At 39.0% G+C, this 14,614-nt stretch overlaps 1 protein-coding gene across 1 annotated transcript; it reads left to right on the forward strand.

Moving 5' to 3' along the window:
- Positions 1–5,397: 5,397 nt before the first annotated feature.
- LOC111523436 (lithostathine-1-alpha-like) lies at positions 5,398–7,918 on the forward strand. The gene is made up of 6 exons (XM_026456431.1): positions 5,398–5,554; positions 6,259–6,377; positions 6,674–6,811; positions 7,534–7,652; positions 7,749–7,754; positions 7,864–7,918. The coding sequence occupies exons 1-6, from the start codon at positions 5,398–5,400 to the stop codon at positions 7,916–7,918; spliced, it is 594 nt and encodes a 197-aa protein (XP_026312216.1).
- The last annotated feature ends 6,696 nt before the right edge of the window (positions 7,919–14,614 follow it).

The raw sequence follows: 14,614 nt of genomic DNA on the forward strand, positions 1-14,614 counted from the left end.
ATCAGGATAGTAAGTGAGGCAACTAGTCAGGAACTAAATGCCCTTAAGCAGTTGCCCCCAGGCATGGGTGTGAAGGGATATGACCAAACTTCCACACTCATGCCTCTCTGGGCCTGATAAATTTTGCATACCTCACATAGGTCAGAGCTCTGAGCTATTTTTTTTTTTTGTCTCTTCTCACTACAAAGGGCAATTCACTTATATCCTGAAGTTCAAAACTGTTGTATTTTTTCCCAAACAAATGTTGGCCCTCCAGCCCATAGGCTTACAGTGGACAGTTGACAATAGTCATTGCCAGAATGATTCCTCCTTGGAAATCTCAAAAGAAAACAAACAAACAAACAAAAATGAAAAGAAAAGAAAAGAAATCAAACCTTGTCAGCAACCTCAGTTGGTTATTTAACTGACCCAGAGACTAGAAAGTAGGGACAGTGTTTTCACAAAACTGAGTTTGATTTTATCTGTCTGTGATGTATGTAAATGGAGGAAGTGGGATAGTGGTCAGGAAACTTGAGAGACTGTAGACACCCAGAGGAGGATATGGCAATCACTCTAGCTTTCCTGTGGAGATGAGGTTGTGGATGGAAAGTTTTTACAAAATAACCATGAGTAAAATAGCTGCTGGAGTCTGCAGAAAAAGGACAGAGCAAAGTGGTAGAAGAAACAGGTGAGAAGTAGATTGGAGTTGCTGCTTTTTCTCACCACCACTGGATAGAGGTTCAGATACTTAAATTCTCTGAACACCTGTCCTCTTATGAGAGGGACAGTTTAATTACATGTGATCCCATCTACTTATAACACTCCATTCTTTCCAGTTGTTTTAGAATTTTACAGCTTTTGCAGGGTGGGCAATAGAATGGACAGATAGAGAACATAGACACTGGTGTCAGATTTATTGGACCCAAATTCTGGCTGTGTTACTTTCTGTGAATCCTGTGTGACCTTGGGCAAGTCACTTCACCTTTTGGTGCTTAAGGTATTTATGTTCAATGTAGAGATTTTTTTTTTAAGTTAACGTGTTTAATACTTGTAAACATATTTCTAAGAACATAAAAATTAAAATACACATGTTTGCTTTAATGCGATAATATAATAGAAATACTCTAGACTAGGAAAGTGCATTTGAAGGTATTGTGCAAGTACAGAGAGGAATTATAGTTTAAGCTTTAATCATCGCTCTTATGTGCTTAGCAGACAGTCAGCAGCGTCTTTGCTGAATGCATCATCCCATCTTCACTCCCCTCTCCTTTCTCCTCATTGTATCTGGCAACAGTTCTGAAGAGGCCTTGGAGTTGATTTCTTAATTTGGGGAAGTGTAGTGTAAGGTGCAGTCCCCAGAAACCTTCAGCTTCTTCCATGGGAGTTTCTCTTTCCACTGGCTCCTTTTGGGGCTTGCCTTGTCAGGAGAGGAGGCCTCCGTGGTAAACGACGCTAGAATGCCATGAATGTGTGGCCCTCCCTTTCCCCATTGCCCCAAGCAGGACGCTTGTCCTGCTGCCTCCCTAGTCCCTTGTCCCACAGATGGTTCTGCTTCAGGCTCACGCCACTCACTGCCCCTGCTCCCAGATTCCTCTCTTCACACCCATCATCACTATTCCTGGAAGGTCTCTGCTTCTTCCTGGGCTGCTCAGGGCCATGGGAACTGGGCATCTGGTTGCTGCTGGGGAAGGGCAAAGCCTGCCTTTGACTTGCAGAGTTTACCAAGCTGTTTATGAGAAAGGACCTCATGCATGACCACTCCTGGGTTTGCCAGGAAGAGGCCCCCTGATGCTGAACTTGTGTCAGTGCCCTTTACAAGGCCTGTGAATTTTCTCCTTGCCCTCTGCTTAGAATTTAAATTAAATGCTTATTTTATAGAGGAGAGATCTAAAGAAAAAGAGCTTCTCTTTTTTGATTTGAGGAATTTACAACTTTTCTGAGATTCCTTATTGATATTAAATAATGTAAATAAGTGGAAGCTTGTTAGTATATGGGTTTCTAACTCTTCAGGGACGCAAGACTTTAAGAGATCATGGATGGTTTTCTGTAAGAGTTTAGTTTTTTCTTAGTGTTTTTGTGGCTTTTATTTCCATAGACAAGTGCTGAGACGTGAGGAAGGGAGAAAAGAGGTCCTGGCTTGTTCCCTAACCTTCCAAGATTCCATCAAAACCTCAAATTTTCTGACCCCTTTGTTGTGTGACTTTTGGTGAGGCTGGCTCCTATCTGTGCTAAGGTGATAAAGAACAGCTGCTTCTGTGCCAAACACAGACACAGACGTGATTGTCATGCTAGTATATGTAAAAGTCCAATTAAATTGTGGGTGAAGGATTGAAGGCTTGGTATCTTATATTTATAAACCTTTTAAGTTCATCCTTTGGGGCTTGTGGTATGGCTGTGATTGCCGAGTGGTTGTTTATTTACTTATTTATTTTTCATTTTCTGGGTACATAGTAGGTATATATATTTATGGGTTACATGAGATATTTTATTGTAAGCATGCAATGCCTAATAAACACCTTGCAGTATGTCATCTTCATTATTTTAAAATGTTCAATTAAATTATCTTTTACTATAGTCACCCTGTTGTGCTAACAAATACCATGCCTTAGTCATTCTTTCTAACTTAGTTATTTGGTTAAATCAGTCAGAGCTCTAAGAGAGCTGGGTGGGTTGAATGTGGAGATAAATCAAGGGAATTCAGAAGGATATTTGTGATAACTAAATGACCTTAAAGCAAAACCCACGCTTATGTTTGAATTTTGCTTTACTACATAGTGGCTGTTTTATATTAAGTAAATTACTTAACGCCATTTCTCATCTTCAGTTTCTTCATATCTTAAATATGGCTGCAAATAGCACCTGCATTTTCAGAATGTCATGGGATTAAGTGGGTTCTTACTGGTAAAACATTTAGAATAGTATCTGGCATAAAGAACATGACAGTGAAAACTTGTGTTAAATAAACTGGAACTTTCTTGGTAAGCAGAGGAAGCTAAGTTGTAGGAAGGGTTTCTTACATTTGCAGAGCACAAATAGACCATGGAAGGTCCTCAGTGAACCTGGTACTACTTCACCTAATTTCCTCTTAGGTCTAATGTTTGCAGTATTCATATGTCTGCCAAGGATCAAAAAAAGAGGGAGATTAACTCTCCTTCATAAGTGCAAAATTTTTATTACAGGGATGGAAAGGAGGGAACATCTACAAGGAGATGGCCAAAAGCACCAAAAATTAGCCAGAGCCTTGAAACTTCCTAAGTCTTATTAAGGTGTATCAAGACATTGCCCCACTTGAGGCTACATTAACACTAGATGGGCAGGGTAATGATTTTCACCTATGAGACGACTTTCAGAGTGAATTTGGTAAAAAGATTTAAACAAGCTTATGAGAATGTCATAAAACTCAGTCAGAGGAAAGAACCTGGGGTTACTGAGGAAAACAAGATCAGCATGACCTCCTTGAAAAGGGCATCACTTTGGAACCACAGTGGCTGCCCGTAAATGTCCTAAATTTTTTTTTTGTCTTGCATGTGGAATTTGGCCAGTCATATATGCAAGCAATAAGGGTATCTCAATAGGGACAGAGCTATTTAGGGCAATAAAGGTTTTTATGAGAGTACTCTCTCAACTGTTGTTTGTTTTATATCTCTCTTTTATATCACACTAGCAATAATATATTTTAGTAGGCACTATAAAGTATTAGATCCTTTATACCTGGAAAGTCATTGCTTGTTTGGAATGTTCTTGAAATTTAGATGAACTCATATTTTTAAGAAATACCACAAAATGTTTTGTTTTAATTTTTGTATAATTAATTTTGTCTTTACTGTTTTATCATATCAACCTGTGATGGTACCAAATATACTGGATCCCTCCCTACTGTATCCTTTGGTAACTCTATACAGCATGACTTAGCCTCTTATTTATAGAAACAAGAAAGACATCTTTCACTGGTGCTAAGTTTTTTAGAAAGAATAACTCATTTTAGTAAATGCAGAAATTAAATGGACTACATTTACAACTATGTATAAAGCTATCATTTGGAATAAATACTATTAATATTTGTTATCTTCGTTTGAAATCTTTAGCTTTTATAAAACAAAGGAAAGATTTAAAAACTCACTCTAAATTCTCTATGCAAATAATATAAGTGGTTATGTATATTCTTGAATTTCAGATTTTTATTCTTTAAACTACATGTGAATTGACCAAAAAATTATACAATGTTAATTGCTATCTTTTTAAAGAATCTATACATTTTATTAAATAGTTTATAACTTCCTGCAACTGACAGTTTTGTGTTCAACATTATGTTTTTGAAACCAAGCCATGTTGATAAATATCTAGCTTATTTGCTTTAATGTGTTTAGTATCTTATAATACATTATCTGTTTATGCCAATTGATACACCTATCTCTGTGAACATTTAGGTTAGTTTTTTTCTAATATTCCATTCTGAATTTTTTTTTTTTTTTGGATGACGATTCCACTAAATACTCAGTTGATTCTGCTAAATGCTCAATTTCATCACATCATCTGTGACTTTAAGAGATTTTTAATTTCATACCGAATTCTTCAATGACGCCTACCTTCATATCCAGCTATTTTGAGCTTTTGTAAGCATTAGCTCACTGTACAGTTCCCACCTGTTTCGACTTGGAGAATGCCTATATCAGGCTACCTATTTATACTAAAACCTGGCTGGACATATTGGTTTACATGTATGTAACTCTTAAGGCTGGACATCTGAAGTAGGTCTTGAGAGTTCCTGAACCTGAAAATAAATAGAGGAATGGCAGAGCATGGTGGCTCATGCCTGTAATTCCAGCATTTTGGGAGGTCGAGTCGGGCAGATTGCTTGAGGTCGGGAGTTTGAGACCAGCCTGGTGAAATCCTGTCTCTACAAAAAATACAAAAAATTAGTCAGGCATGGAGGCATGTGCCTGTAATTCTAGCTACTCGAGAGGCTGAGGCAGAAGAATCGCTTGAACCTGGGAGGCAGAGGTTGCAGTGAGCTGAGATTGCACCACTGCCCTCCAGCCTGGGTGACAGAGTGAGATTCTTTCTCAAAAAAAAAAAAAAAAAGAAAAAGAAAGAAAGAAAGAAAAAGAAAAGAAAAGAAATAGAGGAACAACCCAAGCAACCAGCAAATTGTGCTTAATCATGTGGACTCAGCCAACTCTTCCTCTACCACTACCTATACTTAATATAAAAGAAAGGATTCCATATTTACAGAAAGGACAAGGAAATCTACTCCTTTCCTCTTTCTAGAACTGCTAAAGGTCATAGGCACTGGACACCTGGTTGCTGCTGAGGAAAGGCAAAGCCTGACTTGCACTTGGACAGTTTGCCAATCTGTTTGTGGTAAGTTGATGTCATTTGTAGTCATTCCCAGTGAGTGCCAGGAAGAAGCTGGTTTGGATGCCAGAATCTCTCTGTCTCAGTGCCATAAGTAGGCCCTCTGATCCTCACTCCTTGCCCCGCCTCTTGCTTAATTTATGCAGCTCTATTCTCAGACCTCGTAATACACCTCCAACCAGTGCCTGGCCCAACAAGCCACTTCAGATCCAGCAAACGGGTAAGTGGACATTACAGGAGGAGGGAAACTCTAACATGGGTTCTTCCTCTTTCATCTTGGGGAAGATTCAGGATAATTTTCTAACCAAAAGGTCTCCACAGTAATGAAGCCTAAGCACGAGACAAGTGTGTTTCTGGGTTACAGGATCTGTATAATAAAAGCAGAGTCAACATCAAGGGTTGTTTTCTGTTCTTCAGTGACCTTTATTGCTGATTTCATCCCATTCAAAAACATCCTCACCTCATTAGGGAGTTAGAGATGGAACTTAGAATGACCCTTTATCAGTGAGCACTGCAGGTGACATTGGTTTATCATATTAACACTACTCATGATGGGGGTTTTGGGGATGTCTGTATGTAGACAGTCATTAGTGGAATGGTGAACTGAGGGGAGCTTTGTGTGTAGAGAAACCAGACAAGCTTGAGACAGGCAGAAGCCTGAGTACTTCGAGGCAGAAAAGCCGGAGCCCCATACATAAAAGGGACAATGGGGACACATTTCATGAGCCTATTCATTATGTGCTCTTGTCTTCAGCAAAGACATCTTGAGAGACTATAGATAAGATGCAGGAGGGTAGTAGTGACCCATTACTTCATGACCTATAGCATCCTTCTTTTCCTATAAAGAATCCTCAGAAGCTCCTACCTCACCATCCAGCCTTTGCCCTGCTCTGAGTGTCTTTCTTAATTGTCTCTCTTTTCCAGGCCAAGAGGTCCAGACAGACTCGCCCAAGGCCCGGATCAGCTGCCCAGAAGGCACCAATGCCTATGGCTCCTACTGCTACTACTTTAATGAAGACCTTGAGACCTGGGTTGATGCAGATGTGAGTGAGGAGAGCAGTGTGGGAAGGGAGGCTCATGAAGGCAGGGGAAGCTGCCACTCTCCATTGTGTTCAGTGGCTGATATGAGATGAGACTAGTCCCCTCCCTATCCGATCATCAGCCCAAAACTTTCCAATCTACTTTATCCCGTCATTCAGCACAGAGATGCCGGTGGTCAGTGACAGTATCATCAGGGACATTTCTGTGCTGTCCTTTTACTGACAGATCCTCTGGCAAGGCTCAGTATATCCCCCACACTTTCCTCCTCCACTGCGTGCTCCATTTGCTCCTCCAACAGCTCTACTGCCAGAATATGAATTCAGGCAACCTGGTGTCTGTGCTCACCCAGGCAGAGGGTGCCTTTGTGGCCTCACTGATTAAGGAAACTAGCACTGATGACTGCAATGCCTGGATTGGCCTCTATGACCCCAAAAAGGTCAGTCTGCAGCCTCTTATCTCTTGATTATCAATTTTGAGAAGAAAGAGGGAAATCTAAGCTTTGGGAACTCTAGAACCAGCTTTTATCCTTTCTTATTTTTAATAAAAGGGACTTCTTTAGAGATCCTATGATGTATGAGGTAGTGAGATTCAGTGTAGGTAGTAGGAGAGATGAGTGGAAACTGAATATTCTAAGTGTCCTGGGCATTCATTAATGCATAAACCCTATCTACTTCTAGGAAAGTATCTTTATATACCACCTCTTACCCATTTTATTATTGTCTTTCTTGAACAATATCCTTTTGTAGACTATATACAAAAAGATACTAGTGGAGGACAACCTACTTATGGCATTTGGGAGCCTGGTGTTATACTAAACAATATACCAACAACTAATGGGCAACCAGTGGCATGGTGAATATGAGGGTCATGGGTCTCAGGAGAGAAAAATAAGAAACCACATTCTATAATGAGCTTTTATTTATTTATTTATTTATTTTGTACCAACTTCAGAACATTTGTCATTTTGAGAGTGGGAGAGAACTGGACATTCCAGGAAAGGAGAAGCTTAAAGCAAAAGCAGAGGAAAAAATGTTCTATTCATGGGAACAATAAGGTTTATTCTTACCTTATGTTTGGCCTGTTACTTAGTGTACACACAGGCCAGGTATTTCTCTTTCCAAGTCACCTCTTTCCCTCTTCTGGCCTTTCTCCATCTAGAATCGCCGTTGGCACTGGAGCAGTGGGTCCCTGGTCTCCTACAAATCCTGGGTCATTGGATCCCCAAGCAGTATCAATCCTGGCTACTGTGTGAGCCTGACTTCAAGCTCAGGTAAAAGGCAGAGAATCCATCCATTTGTTTACCATTCCCTCCTGCTTAGTTCTGGGGATGAATGTAGGAACTGGGGTAGAGATGAGGTGAGATCCTCATCCAGGAAATGGTGAAGTGTTTTATCTTGTTTCTTGTCCCGAGTCCTAGATCCAGAGAGGGGCCACACTCCTTTCAAACCCCTTATTCTGACTCTTCTCATTGTGTCTTAGGATTCAAAGGAAGGATGTGTCATGTGAAGAAAAGTTTTCCTTTGCCTGCAAGTTCAAAAACTAGAGGCACTGGAAAATGGACGTATAGAAGTGATCCTGCAATTACTACAGAGTCAAAAATTACACTGGAACACATCTCCAACTCAGTTCAAACCCTCTCTTCTCTACTGAATTTGCATCGGTGACCTTTAGTACCTTAACCATCCCCAGTCTCCAGAGCCTGAAATAATAAAAACAAACATGTTTTCCCCACTGTGCTGTCTTCTGCATTTGTTCATTCCACAGTCTATGTCTGAATGGTTGGGGTTGGAATGATTGCAACATTTCAGCGCTTGCTTTTTCCTGGATATTTTTTAAAGCCTTATTTACATGTCATGCCTGTTGTACTTACAAACATGTGATGGCCTTTCTTATGACAAGTTAAGAAGATAAAGATTTCAGCCATATCCTACATGTTACCATGGACCTAGTTTGTGTTAAAGAAATAACTGCATTGTAAATCTAGAGATGGTGGGAATATTTGGTACCATGAAAGGATTTACATAATTAGGGTCTAAGGAGTCCACATCTATTCTCAAATATGCAGGTTGATTTCATGACTGAAGTGATAATTCAAGAAGAATTGTCAGATATAGAGAGAGGACTTCATTGGTGGTAGAATAACTAGAGGTTGGAAGACCAGGAAGGTTTGTTAAATGGTGCTACTTCAATAAATAAATAAGTAAATGATAAATTAGATAAATAAAAATCTACAGGCATATTAATTCCCTCATTAAAGATTCTATCTCCAAATACATTAAATTCTGAAATACTGAATTTTAGGACTTCCACAGATTAATTTTGTAGGAATTTTTCTGAGAGGCAGAGCAAGATGGCAGAATAGAAGACTCTGCCAATTGTCTCCCTGCTGCAGGGACACCAATTTAACAACTATTCAGAAGAAAACACCTTCATATAAACCAAAAGTTAGATGAGCCCTCTTAGTACCTGGATTTAACTCTGAATTACTGAATGGTAATGGTGACACATCCTCTGAGAAAGCTGACACATCCTCTGGGAGGGCTGAATTACTGAAAGAGGCACTGAAAAGATGGAAAAAACTGTCTTGAATGGCTGATGCCAGCCCTCACCCATCACAGCAACACTAGTGTGGTGCAGAGAGCATCGCTGAGCACTGAGAGAGGGAAAGTATAGCAATTGTGAGGCATTGAACTCAGCACTGTCCTATGAGAGCCTTTAAAGGAAAACCAGACCAAAATCATGTGGATGAAAAGAGTCAAACTCTTTAGAATATTTGAAGAGATTTATTCTGAGCCAAATATGAGTGGCCAACAGCCCTCAGGAGATCCTGAGAACATGTGCCCAAGGTGGTTGGAGTACAGCTTAATTTACACATATTAGGGAGACATGAGACATCAATCAAATACTGGAAGCTGGGGGTAAAGTAAGGGGGATGGTGCTTCCAAGTCATAGGCAGATGTACAATTTTTCTGATTGGAAATTGGTTGAAAGAGTTAAGTTATTATCTAAAGACCTGGAATCAATAGAAAGTAATGTCTGGGTTATGGTGAAAAGAGGTTGTGGAAAACAAAGTTTTAGCATGCAAATGAAGCCTCCAGGCATCAGGCTTCAGAGAGAACAGATTGTCAATGTTTGACATCAAACTTAAAGAATCTATTCTATCAGTAATTCCGAAAGAGATAGGGTATAATGAGGCATGTCTGAACGCTGCCCACTATCATGTCCTGAATCAGTCCCTCAGGTTAGCCCTGGAATGCCCTTACCTAGACGAGGAGTCCATTCAGATGGTTTGAGGGCTTAGAATTTTATTTTTGGTTCACACTCTGCTGAAATATTCCCACACATGGAGGATTTAAAGCAGCCCTAGTCAGAGGGGAATTTCCAATCCCAGTGGTTGGAACTTTAATTTCTGCACACCTCACCACTGCAGGCTAAAGTGCTCTGTGCTCTAAAGAAACTTGAAAGGCAGTCTAGGCCACAAGGACTGCAGCTCATAGGCGAGTCCTAGTGCTGAACTGGGCCCAGTGGACGCTGGTAGGGGGTGGAGAATGAGATGTACAGAATCACCAGCTGTGGTGGCTAAGGGAGTGCTGGCATCACCTCTCCCCCTAACACCAGACTGCAAAGCTTGCAGCTTCAAAACAGACCCCTTCTTTCTACTTGAGGAGCGGAGACTGAAGAGTGGGGAAGACCTTGTCTTGAATCCTGGATACCAGCTCAGCCACAGTAGCATAGAAAACGGGAAAGAGTCATGAGGTCCCTGTTCCAAGCCCTAGCTCCAAGCCCTAGCTCCTGGCTGATATTTCTAGACACACTCACACATTTCTAGACAACCTGCTGCCTTGAAGGGAAGGGTCCAGTCCTAAAAACATTCATCATCTGCTAACTGAAGAGCCCTTGGGCCCTGAATAACCAGCAGTGATACCCAAGTACGAAGTCAAAGGACATGGGTTAGCCTCTGAGAATTGCTCACTTCACGGGAGACTCAACACATTACTGGCTATGGTGGCTATCAGGTGAAATTCCTTTTGCTTGAGAAGAACACAAGGAAAAGTAAAGTGGACTTTGTCTTGCATCTTAGGTACTAGCACAGCCCCAGCAGGGTAGAGCACCAAGTGAGCTGTTAGGTTCCTCGATTCCAGGATTTGACTCTTGGACAGCATGTCTGAACCTGCTCTGGGTCAGAAAGTAGCCCACTTCCCTGAAGGGTAAGTCCCAGGCCAGGCAAATTTCACCACAACTGACTTAAGAGCCCTTGGGACTTAAGGGAACATTAGGTAGAATGCAATACTCCCAATGGCCTGTGGTGGCAGTGGCTACAGAGGGAGGCTCCTCTGCCTTTGGAAAGAGCAAAGAAGAATGGAAAAGACCTTGTTTTGTGGTTTGAGTGCCAGTTTAGCCAAAGTACAATAGAGTATCAGGTAAACTTCTAACGTTTCTAATGCTTGTCCCTGCTACTGGACAGCACATCTGGACCTGCCCAGGGCTTGGGGAACCTTGCCACCGTGAAGTAAATTGTTTCCTTTGCTGTGCAAAAGCTTTTGAACTTGATGTGATCCCATTTTGCCATTTTTCTTTGGTTGCCTGAGCTTGTGGGATATAACTCAAGAAATTTTTGCCCAGACCTATGTCCTGTAGATTTTCCTCAATGTTTGTTTGCTTTTCATTCGTTTTTGTAGTAGTTTCATAGTTTGAGGTCTTATATTTAAGTCTTCAATCCTTTTAATTTTTGTATATGGCCAGATACAGGGGTCTAGTTTCATTCTTCTGAATATGGATATCCTATTTTCCCAGCACCATTTATTGAAGAGACTGCCTTTTCCCCAGTGTATGTACTTGACACCTTTGTCCAAAATGAGATCATTGCAGGTGTGTGTAACAGTCACTTCTCAGTCCTTGGAGGAGTCCTCACTGCTGGCCTCATAGAACAAGTCAGAGAGAATTCCCTCCTCTTCGATTTTTTGGAATGCTCCTGAACTTTTCTTTCTTGGGAAACTATTTATTACTGATTCAATTTTATTACTCATCACTGGTTTATTCAGGTTTTCCAATTCATCCTGATTCAATTTTGGTAGGTCGTATGTACATAGGAATTTGTCTACTTCCTTTAGATATTCCAGTTTGTTAGTGTATAGTTGTTCATAATAGTCCCTGGTGATCTTTCTTAACTTGTGTGGTATCAGTTTTAATGTCGTTTTCATTCTGATTTTGTTTATTTGTATTTTCTCTCATATTCTTGGTTACTTTAGAATAATCAAGAATAAAAGAGAGAAAATATTTTATTTATTTTTATCCTTTAAAAAAACAACTTTTGGGGGGTTTTTTTGGATCCTTGTATGTTTGCAGTCACCATTTTATTTATTTATGCTCTGATCTTTATTATATATTTTCTTCTGCTAATTTGGGGTTTGATTTGTTCTTATTTTTCTAGTTCCTTAAGGTCCATCATTAGATTGTTTATTTGCAATTGTTCTATTTGTTTGATATAGGCATTTGTTACTACAAACTTCCCTTTTAGCACTGCTTTTGTTGTATTCCATAGGTTTTGGTATGTTGTGTTTTAGTTTTCACTTGTTTCAAGATATTTTTTGATTTTCTTATTAATTTATTTCTCGACTCTGTGGTCATTCAGGAGCATGCTCTTTAATTCCCATGTGTTTGCACAGTTTCCAAAGTAAAGTTTTCAATTCTTGTTATTGACTTCTAGTTGAATTTCATTGTGGTCTGAGAAAATACTTGATAGGATTTTGATTTTTTAACAATCATCAAAACTTAGTTTTATATCCTAACATATGATCTATTGTGAAGAATGTTCCATTTGTTTATGAGAAAAGTGTGTATTCTCTGTTAGATCAAATGTTTTGTATGTGTGGTAGGTCCATTTGGTTGAGCATGCAGTTTAAATCCAAAGTTTCTTTGTAAATTTTCTTTCTAGTGATCTATCTAATTCTGAGAGTGGGAAAGGGGTATGGAAGTCCCTGACTTTTATTCCATTGGAATCTCTCTCTGTCCCTTTAAATCAAATATTATTTGCTTTATGTATTTTGGTACTTTCATGTTGGGTGCATTTATGTTTAGAATTATTATATTCTCTTGCTGAATTGATCCCTTTATCATTTTATAATTAACATCTTTGTGCCTTTTCAGTATTTTAGATTTAAAGTCTGTTTCACCTGATGTAAGTATAGCTATTCCTACTTGCTTTCGGTGTCCATTTGCATGGAATATCATTTTCTATTTCTTTACTTTCAGCATTTTTACAGGTGAGATGAATTTATTAAAGGTAGGATACAGTGGAGTTATTTTTCTAAAAATCCATTCATTCAGGTTTTTAAGTGGAAAGTATAATCTATTTACATTCAAAGTTTTTATTGATATTTGCACTTATTCTTCTCATTTTATTAATTGATTTCTGATTGTTTTGTACATCTTTCATTTCTTTTTTTCCTCTTCATTGTTTATCATTGTGGTTTGGGGGCTTTCTGTAGTGATAACTTTTGAGTCTTTTCCTTGTTTGTGTGTTTGCTTATCAGTGGTTTTGATATTGTTATTTTTTCATGATAGTAGATGTTGTTCATTCACTTTTGGATACAGGACTCCCTAAAGCATTTCTTGTAGGACCGGTATAGTGATGTGAATCCCTTTACCTTTGGTCTGTGTGAGAAAGGCATTCTTTCTCCTTCATTTATGTAGGGTAACTTTGCTAAGTATAGGATCCTTGGCAGGCAGCTTTTTTTTGTTTTGTTTTGTTTTTCCTTTCAGCACTTGGAATATACCATCCTGTTCTCTTCTGACTCTAAAGATTTCTTCTAAGACATCCACTGTTAGTATGGAAAGGATGACTTTATAAGTGACTAAGTGTTTTTATCTGGCTGTTTTCAGAATTCTTTGTCTATGACTTTTGACAGTTTGACTATAATGTGCCATAAACTGTGTCCATTTGGGGATCTCTGAGCTTCTTGTATTTAGATGTCTAAATATCTTGCTAGACTTGGGAAGTTTTAATCTATTATATCATTATATTGTTTTTCCAACTCTTTCATTTTCTCTTCAACTTCTGAGACATCAAAATTTTGAATATTTGATCACTCTGTGGTGTCCCATACATTACCTAGGCTTTGCTCATTCTTTTATATTCCTTTTTCTTTATTTTGGCTTGATTTGAAAAGACTTGTCTTTAAGTTCTGAAATTCTTAATTCTGCTTGACCTAGTAGTCTATTATTAAAATTTTGCATGTAATTTGTTTTTTAATTCAATGAGTTATTCTGTTCCAGAATTTTTGTTTGGTTGCTTTCTATAATATCTATCTCTTTTGTAAACTTTTCATTTATATCTTGAGTTTTTTTTATTTCTATTATTATTATTATTATTATTATTATTATTATTATTATTATTATTATACTTTAAGTTCTAGGGTACATGTGTATAATGTGCAGGTTTGTTACATATGTATACTTGTGCCATGTTGGTGTGCTGCACCCATCAACTCGTCAGCACCCATCAACTCATCATTTACATCAGGTATAACTCCCAATGCAATTCCTCCCCCCTCCCCCCTCCCATGATAGGCCCCAGTGTGTGATGTTCGCCTTCCCAAGTCCAAGTGATCTCATTGTTCAGTTCCCACCTATGAGTGAGAACATGCGGTGTTTGGTTTTCTGTTCTTGCGATAGTTTGCTGAGAATGATGGTTTCCAGCTGCATACATGTCCTGACAAAGGACACAAACTCATCCTTTTTTATGGCTGCATAGTATTCTATGGTGTATATGTGCCACATTTTCTTAATCCAGTCTGTCACTGATGAACATTTGGATTGATACCAAGTCTTTGCTTTGTGAATAGTGCCACAATAAACATATGTGTGCATGTGTCTTTATAGCAGCATGATTTATAATCCTTTGGGTATATACCCAGTAATGGGATGGCTGGGTCATATGGTACTTCTAGTTCTAGATCCTTGAGGAATCGCCATACTGTTTTCCATAATGGTTGAACTAGTTTATAATCCCACCAACAGTGTAAAAGTGTCCCTATTTCTCCACATCCTCTCCAACACCTGTGTTTCCTGACTTTTTAAGGATTGCCATTCTAACTGGTGTGAGATGGTATCTCATTGTGGTTTTGATTTGCATTTCTCTGATGGTGAGTGATGATGAGCATTTTTTTATGTGTCTGTTGGCTGTATGAATGTCTTCTTTTGAGAAGTGTCTGTTCATATCCTTTGCCCACTTTTTGAT

This window comes from Piliocolobus tephrosceles, chromosome 15, assembly GCF_002776525.5.
Source record: "Piliocolobus tephrosceles isolate RC106 chromosome 15, ASM277652v3, whole genome shotgun sequence".
Lineage (NCBI taxonomy): Eukaryota > Metazoa > Chordata > Mammalia > Primates > Cercopithecidae > Piliocolobus > Piliocolobus tephrosceles.